This window comes from Zootoca vivipara, chromosome 14, assembly GCF_963506605.1.
Source record: "Zootoca vivipara chromosome 14, rZooViv1.1, whole genome shotgun sequence".
NCBI lineage: Eukaryota > Metazoa > Chordata > Lepidosauria > Squamata > Lacertidae > Zootoca > Zootoca vivipara.
In genome coordinates this window covers 11,179,384-11,201,463 of record NC_083289.1, presented here as the reverse complement: position 1 = coordinate 11,201,463, position 22,080 = coordinate 11,179,384, and the positions used below count along the sequence as shown (strand labels likewise).

Sequence of the window (22,080 nt, the reverse complement as noted above, 5' to 3'; positions counted from 1 at the left end):
CTAAAACTATAAAAGAGACTACTATAATTGTTATCTCCCACCAACTGAGGCTAGCTTTTTCTAATTTATTGCTTTGTTTCTATGTATAAATGTTTTAATAGGTGAATGCCCTAACAAGGAGTAAAAATAATTTGGAGGCAAAGTATCTAAAATACAGCACATCCTGTGTTTTAAAAATATTATTATGAAACATAACAAAACTATGTAACGGCAACTTACAGGACTTGAAAGTAGAGGCAATCCAGTTCGAGGATGGAAAGCCTTCGTAGAAGTCCCAACCAAATGGTGAAAATTGTTCCTATGCAACACATGTTTGAGTGGTGCTGTGCGCTGCCCACAGAGGAAAAACAATCAGTTATAAATAGGAAACCTCTGAAGTTCAGTTCTCTTGCACATTTTACATTACATTTGCATAGGTGATTTCTCAGGGACAATGTCTTATCCTAAGTATACTGAACTTCCAAAATTCATAAGGAAGTGACAAGTGCAAGTTACTCCATGCTGGTTCTCCATATGTCAGGGCTACAGATCAATGCAGGTAGCATCCACAGTACACCAGTAGAAATCCCATTAAGGCAGGCATCCCCAACCTTTGGCCCTCCAGATGTTTTGGACTACAATTCCCATCATCCCTGACCACTGCTCCTGTTAGCTAGGGATTATGGGAGTTGTAGGCCAAAACATCTGGAGGGCCGCCAGTTGGGGATGCATTAAAGGATTCTCCAACAGCAAGTTCCTTGCTTTGGGGTAAAGAAGGGTATATGTTTCTGATTTAGAACTAAAGAACTGGAATAAGAGCCTAAGAAAGCTCCCTTGTGGATGTACCTTCAGCAGCTCATTTTAAGATTACAGCTCAGTTCAAACAGCTAAGTTGTCAAATTACAGTTTACAGAGCAGCTCGCTCACATTCCAATCGTAGTAGATACTGCATGCTGACTCGTTTTTTACTTGCACAACTGCACAAACAGGCATTGTTTATTTGTAGAATCAAACATGCATTATGGAGCATTGATGCTAGGGTAGCCATATCAAAATTAAGGGATACAATGGAATCAGGATGCTTTCCCTTGGGAATTACAACATCTTCTGTTTTATAGCAACATGTTTTGGAAAAGTAGATAATCTAGAATAAGACACAATGGGGAATCAGTTTGGGTACATAAGTGCATTATTAGCAAAGATTATAAAGAATCTACAGACATTCAACATCACATGCAAGGGTACAGCATGAATGTGCTTTTGACTGAAGTACTGTCTACTATAAGGATTTCAGTTGACCCACAATACATTGAAAGTGTCACTTCAGCACTTTATTGTGGAGCCAAGTATGATAGAAATTAAATGTATGAGTAGTCGGATACGTTTTAAAAAGCAAAAACAAAAACATGCAAGTTAGCTACCACCCACCAGCACCTCTGCATTCTTCTTTTGTTCAAACAAAGCCACCAAGCCTTCTCCAACCAGCTTCTTCTGAGAACGCTTTTGAACTTCATAGTCTGTTGGGTCTTCATTCTCATCGTGTTCATTTTTCACTTTGTCTTGTTTATTCTTGCATTTGAAACTTTCATGATCTCTATGTAAATAATTTTCAATACTAGTCAGCTGGGAGCTTTGTTCACAAATATTTGGTTGTTTAGAGTCTTTGTTTAAGCGCTTAAGTTCATTTCTGTGCAAACTATCAGGTGCCTGTGTTACAGTCACTTTTATATTTTCAGGTATTTTGGACTGATCCCACAGTGGATTTGAACAGTCTGGGATGTTGTTTTCGCTAGTGATTGTTTTGTCCTTATGTTTATCTGTGCAAACTACTTCATCAGTGCTACTGAAATCAGAACATTGCTTGGCAATACCTTTCTTTACTACTTGAGATTTATGGGAACAACCAGAAATTATAGATTCTAATTTATCTGCCAGTTCAGATTTATAATCTTCTTCGCTACATGATTGGTTTGTATAGGTTAATTGACTTTTATTTCTATTGACAGGAGACAGCTGAAATGTGTTTTGGACTACTTCATTAGACTCTGCTAGTAGGAGTTTTCTTCTTGCTTGGGATTTTGGAGATAACTTCATTTCAACATCATATCTAAATGAATTCAAAGGGGTTGCTGGTGTTTTACCTCTTGTTTTTTGGTTGTCTTCCAAGAAAGTCAATTTTGAACTAGAGAAGGAATCTGAAAATATTCCCTTTCCTTTCTTCAGTGGGCTGTCCTCTTCACAGGAAGTGTGAAAAGTCTTTGGATTAACTGAACTAATTTCATGGACATTAAACACAGGATGACTAACATGAGACACGGGTGGATCACAGTGAATCAGGTGTTGAGCAATCCTTGCTATGACCTCCTGCCGCTCTTGAAGTAAGGAGCTTATCAGAGGGTTGGTTTCCTCTATAGTTTGGCGAGAGCACTGGTTCATTGGAACATAGGCATCTGACAATGGTGTTTCTGGTATTATTCGAGGTTTTCCAACATTGCTATTTTCTGGTGAAGGAAGTTCTGAGTCAGCAGTAGAAGAGAACAATTCTCTTCCTTTCTTCTGCAAGCCCTCCTCTTCGTACGCACAACGTGCAACTTTTGAGCTAACCAAACCTGCATCATTTGTGTTGTATGGCCTCCCTAAGGTGGGTGACGTTGCTGGATCACAGTGAATCAGATGTTGGGCAATTCTTGCTATAACTTCATGCCGCTCTTGGAGTAAGCAGCCTATCAAAGGAATAGACTCTCCTAATGGCTGGCGGGAAGAGTAGCCATTATGTATGTGGGAATCAGCTAAACAAATTGATTTTAACGGTTCCTGCAGTAACCTCTTGCTGTCAACAGAAGCCGTGTAGCACTGAACTTTAGACTCCGATGCCCCAAAGTCAGACACAGGCCCAGTTGGTGGATAAAGTTTCATATTTTTAACAGATGTACTAAACTCAGGGCCTTTTCTCACACCAAGCAAACCTTCAGTCCTCATTATTCTGCCGCAAGCACGCTGTGAGGTGGGCACAGTGCATTGCTCTGCCTTGATGGAATCACAGTGCTGATGTACATTATGATCTTCTATCCCCTTTTCATAAAATCCAAGGTTGGTGTGAATACTGCAGGTCAGGACTGGATAGTTAGATTGTCTAGGCAAAGACTGGACACTGACTTTCAAGGCCACGTTGTGAGAAACGTTGGGAACAGGGAAAAAATGCTCAGTTGGGGTCTGGGAAAATGTCCACTGAAGATCCACATGCGCCGCACTGACTCTGAAAAATTAGAAAACATATGGGATTTTAAATGCAAACCAACTGTTTATACATAATGCAATATAGTTCTGGGGAGAGGGCTCCTGAGCTCTCAGCAGACACATATTTTTTAAAAATAAAAAACCCCATTTTTATCCCAAACTAGGTCATACAGAGAAACACAACTGGAAAAATCATTGCTTCTCTCTAATCACCAGATGTCTGCTAAGTGAGAGCTAATGTCTCATTAAGGCCTACCTGTAGAGTATATTACGAGGGACTGCTCCATGTGATACACTCAGCCAAGCACTTAACTGAGAAAAGAACACAAAAGAGCGGACAGCCAACAGGAGGGTCTTCTCTTCAATAAATCGATCACCACTTCTAAAAATACATAAACAAATATCTGTTGATTAAAAACATTATATGGAAAAGAAAGCAAAACATTAGTTTGGCTTTGATTAGATTATCCAAATAGAGAGTGAAAATACTCTCCCATGCACACTTTTGCTACAATAATTCCCTTCATAAAGGGATTCTCTTGCATCTTGCAAGAACTGAACAAGGAATCAGAATTATTAACAGACAATAGCAATGAGTAGCAAAATCAAGCCTGCTTTCCAATTTCTACTGTACCTACAAAATATATCACTAAAAACTAAGGTAAGAAATTAAGCACACACTTTCAGTGTCATCAAGAATAGAGAGCCTGGTGCATTCACTAAAATATATTCTAATTACTCACAATCCATTAGCATACAAAGCTGGAATGCACTATTTGCGAAGTCAATGAGTATGTAAAATTACAGAAAAGTAAAAATCAACTTCAATTTAATATTTTCCTTACACAAAAGAAACAATCTGACAAATTGTAACTAATGCCCAAACCAAATAAATGAAAACATATACATTAGCCTCTTGTAGACTTAAGATTCTATGCCAACTGTTATGTATTTCACCAACCCTCATCATATATAAACTTACTGTCGTGGAACTGGCTCCAAAATCCACCTTTCTAGTAACAATGCATCTTGCTTGATTGCAGGATCATTTAAGTCATTTCCTTCTGTAGTAGACCCTTCATCACTGTAACAACAGTCTGGAAGTAGCATAACTTCTATCATGATCGGAATATTATTCTTCCACAACAACGTAACCTCGGACCTAGTGCGCCTAGCTTGACGACACTTGAAAAAAATATGAGACAGCAGTATATTAGATTTAAATCTGCTTCTTATGTACAAACCAGAAAGACACACTTCTGTAAGATACAAAGTTTATAATGTGTTTTTGAAAAGGTGACACAGCTTGGCAAAGCTCTTCTTGAGCTATTTCCAATTCATCCAGTTCCACTTCATCCTTGATTAAAGCATGGTCAATGGTACCCAAGAGGGTAACATGGCCAGAATCAAACGCTGCAGCTTTCTAAATTCAATGACTTGCTTAAATTTTTAAAAAGCAATTAAACTAGCTCAGATCCAATAAATGATGTGTTGAACTCAAAAGCATTAGGAATTTGGTAATATTTGCTCAACAACATGGCCATTGCATATCTCCAATGTATATTTGATTTTTGGTACTCATTCAGTTTCTGATATTCTACAACCTCTTAACTATTTGAACGTTAGGACATTAGCACAGTTTATTCCCTAATCAAAAAACGCAAATTAGAATGTTCTATTCTAAATTTCTCTCCTGCAAGTTGAGGGAGCTACTATACACTAATTCTGCATAGCATGAAACATTTACAAGTCCCACCAGTGGTACAAACAGATAAATCTTATCAGAACACCAACCAATATTTGACTATTGTGCTTTAAGAAAACTAGGGATTCTAGCATTTTATTGAATGACAAATACTGATAAGATTTAAGTAAAGTGTCCTTGTACTATATAGGTGGTCTTTTTAAGGCGTTAAATATAACACACACAATACTATATACCATTTGCAATTTAATTTACTGGAAGAACTACTTTAAACAGTTGAATAGTCTATTGATCATTATACCTGGGCCAATTTGTCACAGCATTCATGCTTAGTTGTTACGGGCTGACTTGATTGCGCAGGAGGGCAGTGGAAGCCTTCAGTCCTACCCTTCACAGAATATTCTGGTGTTCTACCTTCTGTAATCAGCAAAGCTAAGTTGACGAGGAATTCCTCTGCTTCATATTCAAAGTATTCATCCAGAGTGTCTAAGACAGACCAAAACATCCACTTATATAAGAATACCAATATGCACAGTAATTCAAAATCTATTTCTTTGTTACATACACACACTCTACTTTGACAAAATTCAAACGTATTTTTAATTCTTTTTAAAATTATAGTATACGAAAAGCATCATCATGTCACCATATCACTCTTTTTGCACATTACAAAATCATAAATTGTATTCTAAATGTCCTTCTAAATTTTGCCACTAGTTCCAGCAAAGGCCAAGCAACTTTCTGTATTCCAGTGCTGATTGGCTACACAGAAGCAGCCTTCCCACTGGACTGACAGGGAAGTATATAGGATCAATGTCAAAAATACAATTTGTACAGCTGTACAAAATAGTTCCCACAATATCATAATTTCTGCCATCTAAGTTTTGAGTCTTCTCATGCTTGCATAGTGAAAATGGCATCACCTATGCACAACAGTGGCTATCATAATATTCTGAATAATGCTAAGGAACTAATTGGAGGGAATTAGTTGCAGATAGGAACTAATGGGAGGGAAAACTAAGGTGGAGAGAAGTAAAATTCACAAATCAGCCCAAAATAACTCGTTGACATTAAACAATCTGCCTTTTTTTCTTCATCAAAAGATTCCAGGGTGGTATACAAAAATGTCAGTAATTGTGTATACTTGAAACACAATCAAAAAAGCCTGCAAACACCCCATTTCAATCCCACCCCCTTTTATGACATTTTTGAAATGTTTTCAGGTCACTTCCAAGTTCGGTGCAATGCACGGCCAGGTACATATTGAAGATGCGAGGGGGGGTGCGGTTGCCTGTATGTGCATTATTGTACATATTGTTTCATTGAATAGTTACTTTGCAAAATTCGGATAAATTCAAATTTCAAAAGACACCAGTGTTTTGATTTGTGTATTGGCTTGAGATGTGAAAATTAGATAGTTTCTCATTAAAATATAAATAAAATCTAATTTCTTCACCATCCCTAGTTCCATGTTAAGCAGAAAGCATTGGACTAAATCATTAATATTCACTGGGCAAGAATCAATCAGTACATCAGCTTTAAAAAGTTACTTTTGGATAAGTTTTGAAGAGCTTCCACTCCTATATTACAGAAGAATTTTTTTAAAGCAACTTCGAATAATGGACACCTCTTGTGCCAAACAGGATTTACAAGGAGCACACAGAATATGCATTGTTACAGCACAAGTCCAGTCTAAACTAAAGAATTAAAATTCAGCAACTCTGAGTAGATAAAGCAGCAGCTGGCAGTGCTCTTCATAAATTACACTTACTTGATTCCAGCAGATGCATAATGTAACAAATTCCCTTGTTTTATGCTTCTATCACAGAACTCCCCATTGTGAAAAACTGCAGGCCTCATTTGCATTCTGCTTCAGTGGTACTGAGTCCAAGCATTTTTAAAGATTACAACGTTTAAAATGTAAGTTTATGTTTCACAATGGTTTAGTTACAGTAAAGAACAAACCCATCTACCACCCACTTTAGCTGAATTACTAACAGTCAAGCAGAGTAAATAGCAAAACAACAACAACCCTATTTCCATTTAACTTATATAAGGAAATGTTTTTTTAAAGACTTGCATCTTTAGAAAACTTTGAGCAACAAGAGGAAAACCCAAAACAGTAGTTCAGGTTTTAGAAACTCAGGCATTTGAATAGTTACTCAACAACTGAGGTAAGTTTACTGAAACCTATAGCTGAAGGCTGAAACTTTGTTCAAGAGATGTTCTAGAATTTAGTTTCGGGGAAGACGAATGTAAGAAAGGAGACCAGAGCAGCAAAAGACTTCAAATTTGCTTGTGCCTTTCTAGAGTTCTGTTTCCTTGGAATGGTCAACGAAGACTGGGGTTTCTTTAGGATATATGGTTTTATTTACACTAGGGTTGCCAGACTCAATAGAGGACAGGACTTCTGTGCCTTTAATTGCCTTGCTCTCTTTTGAGTCTGGAAACCTTAAAGAGAAACCAGCATACCCTTTGCTTGGAAATTAAACAAAGGGTCTGCTGGTTTCTCTTTAAGGTTTCCAAACTCAAAAGAGAGCAGGGCAATTAAAGGCACAGAAGTCCTGTCCTCTATTGAGTCTGGCAACCCTAATTTACACACGCATATACAACCTGAGCAAACAATGGAAGAGCTCACAGCATTAACACTTCAACAGATATTGCCTCCCTATTAGGTTTCCAAGAACCCAGGAGCTACAGCTTTGGGCCCCACTCAGATCAAGACAAGCCCCTGGCTATTGTTCTCCATCCAAGGAAGATGTGACACCCAGCTAGGTGAGGTGGGAAAAGCCTACCCATTTGTCTCTGTGGTAACAGGGCTAACTCTTTAAGATGCTAAGGACAGGTACTTAGCTGAGCTGCTACGGCCATTATCTTAACAAAGGAACTAGTTTGACTGCTTCAGCAGGTTTCCTCTTATAGATTCTTAACTCACAAATACAGGATCACAGATTTGGAAAAGATCCATGGGTATCATCAAGACCGACCCTACAACAACAGTCTTCACTAGTTTTTAAACCGGCAGAATCTCTGAATGGTAAGCAAGGAATTCACTGACTGTATGGAAACTCACAACTACCGTAGAACATAGGAAGTGGCCTATCAATTTTTGTGCTACCATTTATGTAGAACAAGCTTGGACTGAAGGAATTTAGAAAGGAGCTGCTGCCTCCCCTAGCAACTGTGGCCTCCCCAAGAAGCATCTCCATCCCAGCCAGGGAACAACAGAAATACCCAATGATATTCAAAACTTATTTTATACATATTGGAAATTCATGAGACAAAAATATACTTTTTGCCCATTTTTACAACACCATGTTATTCATTAATGTCAAAAGCAAGAAGCTTTCATAACATCAAGGTACAGAAAATAAAATATGCTGGTACAATTGGACAAATCCATTTCCAACTGAATGACTGGGGGGGGGAGATGAACCAAGTCCCCCTGCCCCCCCAAAAAAGCCCTTTGAATTGTGTCTTCATGATTATTTGTGTTCAGGGTAATATTGGGGTGGCTGTAGACAATGCCACTTTCAATACTGACTGTGCCTACAAAAGTTTTGGGGTGGACATACTCCTTTGTTTTCAACTGGTGAAATCCTCCCATTTTTCATACCACTCTTTTTTTGGGGAGAGGGGGGTGTCCTGCTTCTGTTACACTACAGTGCAAGAGTAGCCCTCCAGATAGCAATAATGCAGGAATATTGAGGAAGTATTGCAGAAATAATCAAGTGGAATGATGTATGAACAGCATAGTATAAAACTACCACTAATGCACTATTATTGCATCAATGACATGTTGAAATTTGTTGCAGAATACACCCATAAAAAATACCAGTCTGTAGGGGCCCTCATGCAACATAAAAAATTAAAACTGGTGTTCAAAATAGGATGATACCCAAAACAAGGAGTTGCTATATACCTCAACAACATGTAACATTCTCAGCTAACACCCCTTTGGTTCCTATTACAACAAATATTAAGTCAAGCATTGTCCATGACACACTATAAGATACTAAAATTGACATTTCTACTTAGCAAGATCAAAATCACAAACAGTTCTCACCAATTCAACAGGACTTGTAAAATAACATTATTGATTATTCCAAGAACCTGTGATTTTCTAAATTTCAATCAATCATGCCAATTATAGTCATAAAAAGAAAGTATTTTTCCACCTGCCAATACAAACAGCAGCAGGACATTCTAATATAAAGGTAGCATAAGCATTGTCAGTTATGATCAAGGCAGTGGGTATTTAAGAGATTTATAGTACACCTTTGTCCAACTAACTAAACAAATTCACATGACTTTGCAATGTTCACATGTTGGGATTTTGTCTGGTTTGGCCATTATTCTGGTTCAAAATCATTCAGATGATAAAATAGTTTGCAAATGAGTAAAGCTAGAACTTGCCCAATGCTTCTGTCTTTTGCTAGCAAATATACAATGGGAGTTATTAGAGAATGGAGCAGATGCCCACCTAATCAGGCACTTGCCAAAAGAGTGCTTTTAAAAACTTCCCATTAAAACAAAGCACTATGAAAAATATCACAACATTTAAAACAAAGGGCAACAATTTGACAATACTGTATACTCCCTCCACAGTACTTGGGATTGTAAAAATTGAAGTGGATTTCATAAAGAAGTTCCATGGGCAGAAGAGGATATTGGATAACATTGCAAGAGATTCAACCTTGGAAGGTACTGGTTGTGAGCTCAGCTTTGGTAAAATACCTATGTTTTGTAATCAGGTCATCAGACATGCTGAGTCCCCGACAGAGTGATCAGCTACAACTAATGAAACTTGAGAAGGTCTATTTTAAATTCTGTAACTTTAGACTATCAGTAAACATACACAAGTTCAAAGTCAGCACAGCTTAAGCCCAGGATAGTGTTTTCAGTACAGTATGTTTTACTAGAACTGTATTACAAATCCAGTTTTTAAGCAGGTAGTAAAATATTCCCACATAAATTTTATCTATTTGATTCTAAGAACAACTTTTACTTTCTTGATTAGGTGAAAGTTATAGTCTTTCCGTGATCTATATATAGCTATATATGGCTAAAATCTTAACCCATATATGGCAGAAATTTTAAGCATATCTACTTGACTGTCCCAGGAGTCAATGGAGCTGCCTTCAGGTAAACATACTGAGAACAGAATACTAATGTGCATAAACGTCAAACTAACAGACAAGGGAGTCCTTTACATAAGTATCATTTAACCAGTGGTCAACAATTCATACATTTGGTGAATGTATACTCAGTGCTTTTTTTTCCTTTAAAAAATGTTTAGGGGTACTCGCATTTTCCTACTCATATTGAAGTACTGCCCCTCAATGAGGCCAAACTTAGATTCACAAAATGTTTAGGGGTATGCGTACCCTTGCATCACCCCAGGAAAAAGCACTGTTTATACTTATTTATAGCATTTGTTTATTGCAACAATTCTGCTCCAAAGAGGACACGGTGTGACTTGCAACCCAAAACCCTAAAATCCAGATTGTAAACACACACACACACACACACACACACACACACACACACAAACAAACAAACAAACATGAAACAGTATTTAAAAGGAGATAATTGCATGAAATATAGCATTATCTGGAGCCACAGAATGTGCAGGCTGATCTCCCATGGTATATTCACACAGCTCTGACCTAGTTTCACCCATTATCCCAGGGAGTTATCCCAGTTGCAAGCCTCTCCTGAGGGGAGGTTATTGGTGCATGTGTATTTTGTAACAGCCTGTACTGTGTATTCTTAGAACATATTTTTGAGGGCCAGGATTCACAGCTCAAAATATACAACTACAGAGATAGTCCCACCCTCCCACCCCCACTCCCTTGCAATCAAAACAGTTTAACAGCTGCATGGCTTTTCTAATCAAGTGCTGCATTCTTCCAGCCCTGAATAGAGAAAAGGAAAGGAGACCCAGGCACAATGCTGATATGAGATCTAATAAGGAAGCATTAACATGGGGGGGGGAGGCTCTGTTCCTAATAACTACTCAATAAGTTTCGTATAAAATTGGATTGAATTAATATTAACGCAGACAATGGCCTAAGTCTTTTGCTTTTTCTTTTAGGTCTTTTGCTGCCAATGACAGCTTGCCTGTGACTATCAGGTTGGGCCTAAATGCAAGGCTGTTCTACATCACCACATTCTTACATATAAGACTCTGAACATAGGAACAGATTTCATGACTAAAGATTCAGCTGACCGTGGGAACCTCTTGTTTTGTGTGTGCTGCTGCTTCTCTCCCCTCCATGCTATGCTTGCTTCTCAAGGCTTGATACTGAGGGAAAAAAGACAACATACTGGGGTAAAATTGATTCCAGTGCTTTGTTCCCTAGAAGCCTCTAGCTCAGGTATGGGAAACCTTTCGCCATCTAGATGTTGCTGAACTACAATGCTGATCATCCCGTGCCATTATTCATGTGTGCTGGATGGAACTGATGGGAGTTGCAGTACAGCAGCTCCTGATCTGCATTGGCTTCTTGGGACAAGGGCTTAAAAGAAAAGCATGCCCACCATCAGTAGTGGTACCACCAAAGAAGCCACAAAGGGTGAGGGCATCAAACCACGTGCCTTTTCAGTTAAAGGGTTTCAGCCCATTCTAGCAGGCTTTTTGTCTGATGGAACAGGGGAGGCTCGGGTTGTACTGGGGCTTCTGGAATTGAGTCCTCTGAGGATCACAATGACATGCCCTCTGGATGGAAGAGCATTGGCTAGTTTTGTAGAAGTGCTTCCATGGCCTTGTGTGCCATTACTTCCTCCTCTGATTACCTCACCCCCTGAAGAAAGGGAATCTGACCCCTGTACTACCTCTACCCAGGTACACCCTGATTCATTTTTGTAGATACACAGAAATTGTACCTCTGTTCAAATCACAGGGCCCTGAATAAAGAGCCTCCGAAAAGAAATGCCTCCAACACTGGCACCTGTTCTGTAATAATCCATTGTGTATTCTTAGTATGGGCCCATGAATGGCTTCCATCCTCTCCCTAGGTCACCACTCCCCATCACTCCACCTCTTACCAATAAACTGAGTTAAGTCCATGCCTCCCCTTTTGGTTGTTTCTGCGCTTCTATTTTCAGACTTAACTAAAAAAAAGGCATACTTCAAAAAAAAAAAAAACCTAACCAAAGAATTAAAAAAAAATGATTAAAATGGGATTCTGAAGAGCCTACTCTTCTGAAGCATTGGAGTCTATGTTTGAATAATGGACAATTACAGCACAACCCACATTTTCTGTCTAATCATGACTTGTAAAAGGTAAAGAAGGGTAAAGGTAACCCTGACCATTAGGTCCAGTCCTGACGACTCTGGGATTGCGGCGCTCATCTCGCATTAATGACCTGGGAGCCGGCATACAGCTTCCAGGTCATGTGGCCAGCATGACAAAGCCGCTTCTGGTGAACCAGAGCAGCACACAGAAACACTGTTTACCTTCCTGCTGGAGCGGTCCCTATTTATCTACTTGCACTTTGATGTGCTTTCGAACTGCTAGGTTGGCAGCAGCTGGGACCAAGCAATGGGAGCTCACCCCGTCGCGGGGATTCGAACCGCCAACCTTCTGATCGGCAAGCCCTAGGCTCAGTGTTTTAACCCACAGCGCCACCTGCGACTTGTGGAATGTATTACCGTATTTTTCGCTCCATAACACACAGTTTTCTCCTCCTCAAGAGTAAGGAGAAATCTCTGTGCGTGTTATGGAGTGACTGCCATGGCTCCGGGAGCGGGATCCCTCGGCAGTCGGGAGCAGAGGGATGCCTCTGCTGCTGGAGCCATTTAGAAACAGGTAGAGGGGTGTTGAAAACAAGCAGCTCAGCAGCTGATAGCCCAGCTGATCGGCAAGCCAGATAAGGGACACTACCAATAAAGGAGGCTACCTGGGAGCGGGGAGGTTAAGACAGTGAACTTGCAAGGAGAGTACTAAAGCAAGCAATGAGGAGAGCAATTAGAAGAAAAGGGAAAAAACTGTTCCAGCTAAGGAAGGCAAACAAGAGGGAGAGATGGTGTTACAATGAAGCCCTTGAGCAGCTGAGCAGCAAGCCAGATAAGGGACGCTATCAATAAAGGAGGCTGCCTGGGAGGGGGGAGGTAAAAGCATATGGATCCTCAGGATTTTTGTATTGGGTCACCCCAAATTCACCATCAGATCACATAGCATGTCCATGGCTATAGCCTGCACCAAAAAAAAAAAATCCCACACCCACTGTTTCGTGGGGCTGCAATGGTGCAAAAACGTGGTTACAAAGCATGGATCCACATGGATCCTCAGGATTTTTGCATTGGGTCACCCCAAATTCACCATCAAATCACATATCATGTATGTGGCCACAGCATGAGCCACAAAAATCATACATCCACTGTTTCGTTCAGAATATTATTTTCCTGGTTTTCCTCCTCTAAAAACTTGAGTGCATGTTATGGTCCGGTACGTGTTATGGTCCAAAAAATACACTAATTCCACTGTCCTGAGGTTGATCTGGAAAAGGCACTGAATCATAATTTTCAGAAATCAGAACAGGCACATCGAGGTTTATCAAACTAGGATACTGATATCTTTTCCAGTTCCCCACAAATTACAGGTTATTAGGCAAAGATTCCAGAACCATAATCTGTTAACTTTGCACCCAATAATGCAAAGCTGTTGTACAAGAAACAATAATGAAATTATATTAGTTGAGTTGAAAGGAAGAAAGCCAATAATTGACAACATTCTTGCTCCTGCTCCCTTTCCCATCCACTGTTTTGCATTTTTATTTACTATTATTTATTTTGCTCAATAATTGCTTCCTATAAACAGCCCAAAGTGATTTAACAATAAAAACATTTCATCTAATACAGGTACCAACTGGAAAAAGCCTCTACTTTAAATTCCTGTTGAAAAAGGTTTTCAATGAGTGCTGAAAAGACAGGGTGAAGCAGCTGCCTCAGGCAGTGGAAGTCCTAGAGGTGGCACCCCTCTCATCCCAGCAGGGTACTTCCCATTTCTCCTCAAATGGTAAAATGGGATGTGTGGCCCTTCTGAAAGGGTAACAGTGACAGCACCTGCTGGCAATGGCAAGTAGTTATAAAGCAGAGTGGTTCAACACACAGCCCACGGGCAGCATGCAACTCCCAATGCCTTTTTTGGTAGCTCTTGGCAACATTTGACTTGCACCCCTAACCTGTGCTGCCTGGCTTTGGGAAGATTTGCAGGATCTGACATGTTCCTTGAGTCTTCCTGCCTCCTTTCTCCGCTTAGGGAAGTAGGACGGAGGGCTCTAGGACCCTGCCAGAGCCTCATGCCTCCTTATCAAAGCCCTCCCTTAGCCAGCTTTGGGAAGGCAGTATGAGGACTCCCCCATGTGACAAGGCAGTGTGTGGCCCACAGGTTCCCAGTCTACTCTTGTGGCCCACTTGGTATGAAAAGTTGGACTGCCCTGTTCTAAAGGACAGGTGTCACCACACTAAAAGCCCACTTCCTACATCATACAGAACACATCTCCTGATGAGGGGATATTTGCAGAAGGCCCTCTCTGGCAGAGCACAGTGACTGGGCAAAGAAGAGGCGAGACAAGCTTTTAGATATTCTGGTCCCAAGCTGTAGAGCAGTGTTTCTCAACCAGTGTGCCTCCAGATGTTTTGGGACTACAACTCCCATCATCCCTAGCTAGCAAGACCAGTGGTCAGGAATGATGGGAGTTGTAGTCCCAAAACATCTGGAGGCACACTGGCTGAGAAACACTGCTGTAGAGGACTTTGTACACAAATACCAGAACCTTGAATTGTTGGCTAATTGGCACCATTTGAGGCAGCATCCTTGCATCTCAAGGCTGTTATTTAGTGGTAGCTGAGCCTTGTAGTTAGTTATTTGAGATTGTATGGCTAGCATCATTCAGTAGACGTACTGTCATGAATCTCTATTTAAACAAAGAAACTTTTGATTATAGCTCCTAAGTTCTTGCTAAATTACAATTCACTGTTTTAGGTAACTTTCTTGCTAACATGCAGTTTTAAAGCTTCCACAACTTACTGAATTAAAATTGGAGTTGCTTAGGACACATACATAGGAGGGGAGAGTTGTTTGCCAACTAAAATTGCTGCACAACGATTGGTATACAACTAATTTCAGTCCGGTCTGTTTCAAGTACAACTCCAATGACAAGCACATTGGAATCTGCATTACATGCAACTTTTGACTGATTTTAATTTTAATACGTTCTCCAGGGACCATGACAATATCTAGTTGCAGGAGGATTTACAGGGTGCCTTGCTGAGGTAATATGATGGCTTGGATTGGTGGCACAATTTTATGGTGCCTTCTGTATCGTTCCTGGAGGGTGGGTCTCAGAATGTATTACCACTCGCCTTTTAGGTTCTGGAAGCATCGTCTTGTTCCATTTGTTATTCTCTCAGCCTTTCATTTGATTATTTAGGTCATCTGGAGTACTGTGTTGTCAGCATGCTCTTCACACTCCCCTACCCACCCACACACTTTCTACCTAGTTCCAGGGAAACTGTGGTAGTTCTGAATCCATCTGAGGTCAATTGAGGACTTGATGTCACCTAACAAATTAACCTTAATCCAAATAAGATGAAAGTACAGATGGCAGGAGGGAGGACAGATCTGGATAGAGGTACTAAAACAGTTCTAGAGGGGGCGGAACTCCGCCTGAAGGATCAAGCATGCTAAAGGATCAAGAACACTGGGACTTGACCTTAGTCCCAGAGAGACAGGTAGTGTCTATGTCCAGAAGCACCTTTGCTCAGTTTAAGCTGATGCATCAAGCACAGCCTTTTCAGGGGGGGGGGGACCCTGATCCTGCCACATTCCCTGATCACATCTACATTACTAGAATGTGATCTACATTATGCTGCCCTTGAAAAAGAACTTTCTAGAAGCATCAAAATGCAATAGTGATGTTATTAACAGGAGCCTAGCCTTTTGACTGTATCACATCAGTTGTATTATCTCCCTCCTCAAATAAAAAGATTTTCTCAAATACACATCAACAGTGTTAGTCTTTTAGCAACTACAGGAGGTAATAATGATCCGTAGGATTCTAAATCTTTTCATACCTTGTGGAAAACTATAGCGACTCCCACAGTTAACAAACCATAAACTCTTTGAGACAGCATGAAACCTTACTGTTTTTATTTAAAGTTTTCTGGGCACAACCACTACAACTCAACTCATTCTGCCCAAGCTGCAAAGATACAACCAAAATCTTGCCACTTAAGAACTTACTATCCTTACCTGGGCAGTGTTTTGAGAATTGCTTTTAGCATACCTGCAAACCAAACACAAAAGGGAAAGAAGAGTATACAGAAATACATGTAGGCATATTGTGATATAGAACTTTGGGGTTTTTTGCCCAAAGAAGTCAATAATCTTCAAGAAGCACTGGTCAGTCACACTTATTGGTGATTCCACTGCCAAGTCTGTTAAGGTTGCCCATGCTTCAGATAGAAAGTCCATTTTAAAATATTATTCTGAGTGCCACCTGTACTTTATCACCTCAAGTTTAATTGTTGCTTTAGCAACAGCAAAAGTTAAAACACTGCAAAACTGCTCCAGTAAGACAGGGAAATGTCACAAGCCCCAGCCAATCAGCACTGCTGAAAACTAGGAGAAACAGTTTCCCCTGAACTTGTTCTGGCAAAGAATTAGGTACACGTCACATGTAGCAAATACACTGTCAAGAGTTCAGCAACTCCTCTTTTCTGTACATCTGCACACAGCATTTGCTTGAAAATGCTTAACTGGAAGAATACAAAACCCACACTTCACCATAGTAGTTTTCTTTACAAAGAGGTCATTATGAATAGATATCTGGCCTCTATTCACTTTTAACACTCGTTAGTGTGCTATTCAAGAGACTTGTGCTCGCCACACATTTTTGCCACATTTTCTTCCTACAAAACTTTTGGCATCTGAGAAAAAGAGCCTTATGGGATTTTAAGATTTCACCTTGCAAATCCTTTTGCAGAGGAGTGAGACAGTCAAAGTTAAATCAAGAAATTGCTACCAAGTTTTCAGGGAATTGCTTTTAGAATTACAGTACTGTAGTTGCCTTTGGGTTGAACAGTACTGCAGGAAGTGTATTAAGTGTTACAGGTGACTATTTCTGGAACAGGTATGATCTGCCTCATCCTGTGTCTAAGAACATGGAAAATGTTTTCATCAATATGATCTAATAGTTTCTAATAAAACTAAATATATACATTATATAGGAAAGATGCTTGTCATATATAGAAATACTATCACCAAATGGACTAGAGCGGAAATGGGAGGAACCTGTGGTTTTCCAGGTGTTTTCCAGTGCCTGGAGGGGTGACTGCCTGGGAACATGTACACTGTATTGGGCTCCATGACAGAAGGCAGGTTATAGATGTAATAAAGTAAAAACACAATTCACAAATGATGTAGAGTCTAGAAAGCAGCAAGCATAGTTAGAAAAAAAAGAATGTAACTAAAGCAAATGCAAAGGTTTCTGAAGAAAAGAACCATTAAAATAAAATACAGTGGTACCTCTACTTACAAATTTAATGCGTTCCGAACACACATTTGTAAGTCGAAAAAATGTGTAAGTCGAATCCCATAGGAATGCATTGGGAGAAAAAATTCGTAAGTCGAAGCAACCCTATCTAAAAATTCGTAAGTAGAAAAAATCCTATCTAAACCGCATCCAAGATGGCGGACGGAGCGCCATTTGTAAGTAGAAACATTTGTAAGTAGAGGTACCACTGTAACTGGAAAAAGAGGGAGGGTAACTGGCTCACTATGACAGATGATGTGACACTGAAAACAGGTCAGTGACTTGAGGCCAATGCCATTTTAGATGATATACATAAGACAATAATTTCCAAGACTTGAGAAGTAGGAGGAGGCAAAAGATTAAAGCTTTGGTAAAAAGTCTCCCATTTTGGCCACGACCAAAGAGTAGGTATGTGAAAAAGTGAATAAGAAATATAGTTCAATTGGAGTGAGGGTGGAAAGCATTACCCACATTCTGAATTGGCTTCATGTTATCACAAAGGTGTTGTAGTATCAAACTCATTACATGAATAGTGACAGAATGAGACCATTCAGGAATGGATGGAAACTGGTAGCAGAGAGGAAGAACTGCTGAAAACAGAAAAAGATACAAAAAAAGATTTCTCTTTCCCTGGAAGCCCCCCTTTTGCCCTACAAATGATGCAAACATTTTGCTCAGGTCTACTACCATGTTCACTATTGGTTTGTTACCCTCAAATATGCATTTCTCATGTGATGCAGAAACCCTTGTTCTCCTCTCAAGGTAATAAAGCAGATCACATCACTACAAACTTCCATCAAAACCAGAGTTTTCCCAGGAATCTTTAGTTTTTCCTATTGGTCACCAAGGGCATGTAAATTATTTTAAAACTACAGATGATGTTAAACACATTGTTAATCATCATAATAATTTACCACTAGAACTATCATATTGCAGCTTATGTAAAAAGAAAAGGATGCCTTGGAAAATGGTACCATTTCCTTCCTTGGAGATTTTCCAGATAAAGTTGAGCAAACATCCACCAATAATGGTTTAGATACAGAAGTTCTGCCTCAGAGCAAAGAATGGTCTTCATCAGAGACAGAAAGCAGGTGTTCTTTCAAATGTTGTTGGTCTCCTAACTCCCATCATCCCTGACCATTGGCCATGCTGAGTGGGGTTGATGGGACTTAGAAAGCCACAAGTTCCTTGTACCCGGTCTACATATACCTTCCAACTCTATGAGAATTATATAAAACCTAAATTGTCTATGTGTAAAATGTGAAAAGATACAGATATTACTTTTAGCTTGAATTTATGTATTTTATTGTACTTATATCCTGCATGAATCAACCAATTTCTGGAACTAGCAAGCCATTTCTTTCAGTTAAAATGCATAAGCTTGCATAAAGGCAAGTATAAACTGATTTGCAATGACATTTAGGAGAACTTCCCTGTGAAAGTTTGTGAGAAACAGAGCATATATACATATAGATCACTAAACAGAAGTTTGTTGCCATTCAGTCTGGCTATTTTAAGGGATACTACATCATAGAATTTACCTTTAAATTGCCTTCTTCAAAAATGTATTTATTCTATTTCTAAATAATTTCCCATGAAACATGCACAATGTAGGAAGTTAGTTAGCCTTTACTTATATATTTTATTATATTTATATCCTGCATTTTTGCCATTATGGAATGCAAGGCAATATGTAAGGATTTCCCATCTCAGCACTGACCAGACCTAGACCTAACTCACTTCTACAAAGGGGTCCATCATGTGCCCTCAAACCACAAGTGTGCATATACTGAGCAATCATCCATAAGCTGGCCATAAAACTGCTATTGTGTTGCTTCCTAATATCTTTAATTGGCTGGCCTGATTTATGGAGAATTTCTTGTAGCTTTTTCTTCTTCATATGAGTCATTCTGAGACTTTATAACTAATTTGAGAAGTGGTAAAAGCTCCCAGGAGTTCCACAACAGAAAGACACACACACATATACATTATTTTTATTTGTTTGTTTATATAGAAGGAAGTTGTTATAGATACAGGTAACTTCAAACAAGACAGCATAACATCATAGAGGAATCCACTATAAAAAGTGCTAAATCAGGGCTGGCCCAACCATTAGATAACTGCCTCAGGCGGCATACTGGGGGGGAAAGAGCAAGGAGCAGGAGTAGCAAGCGTCGAAGGCAGAAATGTACAGTGAGGGGGCAAAGTATTTGATCCCCTGCTATATTTGCCCATTTGCCCTCTGATGAAGAAATGGCCAGTCCATAATTTTAATGGTAGGTTTATTGTAGCTGTGAGAGGCAGAATAACAACAGGAAAACCACCAGAAACCCAGAAGACAAAAGTCAGATTGATGTGTATTATGGTGTGTGAAATAAGTATGTGATCCCGTTGCAAAACCCTTGTTGGCAATTACAGAGGTCAGATGTTTCTTGTAGGTGGCCACCAGGTTTGCATACATCTCAGGAGGTATTTTGTCCCACTCCTCTTTGCAAATCCTCTCCAAGTCAGTAAGGTTTTGAGGCTGATGTGCAGCTACTTAAACTTTCAGCTCCCTCCACAGATTTTCAATGGGATTAAGGTCTGGAGACTGACTAGGCCAATCCAGGAAGTTAATGTGCTTCATCCTGAGCCACTCCTTTGTTGCCTTGGCTGTGTGTTTTGGGTCATTGTCCTGCTAGAATACCCATCCTCGACCTATTTTCAATGCCCTGGCTGAGGGAAGGAGGTGCTCACCCAAGATTTGACGATACATGGTCCTGTCCATCATCCCTTCAATGCGGTGAAAGTGTCCTGTCCCCTTAGCAGAAAAACACCACCAAAGCATATGTCCCCCTCCATGTTTGACGGTGGGGATGGTGTTCTTGGGGTCGTAGGCAGCATTCCTCCTCCTCCTCCAAACACGGTGAGTTGAGTTGATGCCAAAGAGCTCGATTTTGGTCTCATCTGACCACAACATTTTCACCCAGTTCTCCTCTGGATCATTCAGACGTGCATTGGCAAACTGCAGACAGGCTTGTACATGTGCTGTCTTGAGCAAGGGGACCTTGCGGGCTTTGGAAGATCTGTCCTTCACAGCATAGTGTGTTACCAACTGTTTTCATGGTCACTATGGTCCCATAGGGACGCGGGTGACCCTGTGGGTTAAACCACAGAGCCTAGGGCTTGTCGATCAGAAGGTCGGCAGTTCGAATCCCCGCGACAGGGTGAGCTCCCGTTGCTCGGTTCCAGCTCCTGCCAACCTAGCAGTTCAAAAGCACGTCAAAGTGCAAGTAGATAAATAGGTACCGCTACAGCGGGAAGGTAAACGGCATTTCCGTGTGCTGCTCTGGTTCACCAGAAGCGGCTTTGTTATGCTGGCCACATGACCTGGAAGCTGTACGCCGCTCCCTCGGCCAATAACGCGAGATGAGCGCCGCAACCCGAGTCAGTCACAACTGGACCTAATGCTCAGCGGTCCCTTTACCTTTTTATGGTCCCAGCTGCCCTGAGATCACTGACAAGTCCCCCCCATGTAGTTCTGGGCTGCTTCATCACTGTTTTCATGATCATTGCAACTGCACGAAATGAGATCTTGCATGGAGCCCCAGACCGTGGGAGGTTGACAGTTATTTTGTGTTTCTTCCATTTGTGAATTATTGTACCAACTGTTGTCACCTTCTCACAAAGCTGCTTGGCAAGTGTCTTGTAGCCCAGTCCAGCCTTGTGCAGGTCTAGAATCTTGTCCCTGACATCCTTGGACAGCTCTTTGGTCTTGGTCATGGTGGCTACTTAGGAATCTGCTACCGGTAGATTGATTGCTTCTGTAGACAGGTGTCTTTTGTAAAGGTGCTGTAACAAGCTGGGGTTACAGGTAAGACCTCTCCCTTACAGCAGGTGCTTCTAATCTCAGTTTGTAACATACAGTAAAGATACCAGGTAGCCTAACATCTGGCTGGTTGATATGGGATCAAATACTTATTTCACTCATTATAATGCACTTCAATATCTAACTTTTGTCTTCTGTGTTTCTGGGGGTTTTCCTGTTGTTATTCTGTCTCTCCCAGCTACAATAAACCTACCATTAAAATTATGGACTGGTCATTTCTTCGTCAGAGGGCAAACGGGCAAATTTAGCAGGGGATCAAATACTTTCCCCCCTCACTGTATATGCAATGTGGCCTACCCTGTATCCCCTAAGATGGCGCACTGCCTTCAGGGGCAGTGGAGGCCATCATCCTATTGCCAGTTTGACCTAAGATTCAACTATCAGTCCCGTTGTACATGAAAAGGAGTCAGCCATAATGTCTTCGACCTCAAGGCAAAATCTCTTGGACCAGCATAGGGTGCTTATTGGAACATTATGGCCTGGTCCAGTTATTTGAGCACACTCCAATATGCATACAGAACTCCTGTGTCAGTGGACTTCGCTTTCTTCTAAGGAAGTTAAATGGTAACTCTGTTCATGCAAAGGAATGGGTATGCATAGTTGCCCCCACTCACTAAACGGAACAGGAAAACTGCTGCAGGGGAGAACACTTCATTGTGCACATTGAAGCTTCCAAAATGAGCTTCAAGCCTGAGCACATGTCCACAGTGACCAAGGCTACACCCTCTGAAATTTACCATAGTCTTAT

At 40.4% G+C, this 22,080-nt stretch overlaps 1 protein-coding gene across 1 annotated transcript in view; it reads right to left on the bottom strand.

The window, feature by feature from the left end:
* The window catches only part of ATOSA (atos homolog A), a 50,740-nt gene that overhangs the window by 16,854 nt on the left and 11,806 nt on the right, over nucleotides 1-22,080 (bottom strand). Inside the window, exons 2-6 of the mRNA XM_035130740.2 lie at nucleotides 5,223-5,407; nucleotides 4,199-4,401; nucleotides 3,473-3,598; nucleotides 1,408-3,235; nucleotides 220-330 (exon numbers count right to left, since the gene is read on the bottom strand). Of these exons, the coding sequence (XP_034986631.2) occupies nucleotides 220-330; nucleotides 1,408-3,235; nucleotides 3,473-3,598; nucleotides 4,199-4,401; nucleotides 5,223-5,407 (2,453 nt within the window). The remainder of the gene's footprint in view (nucleotides 1-219; nucleotides 331-1,407; nucleotides 3,236-3,472; nucleotides 3,599-4,198; nucleotides 4,402-5,222; nucleotides 5,408-22,080) is intronic.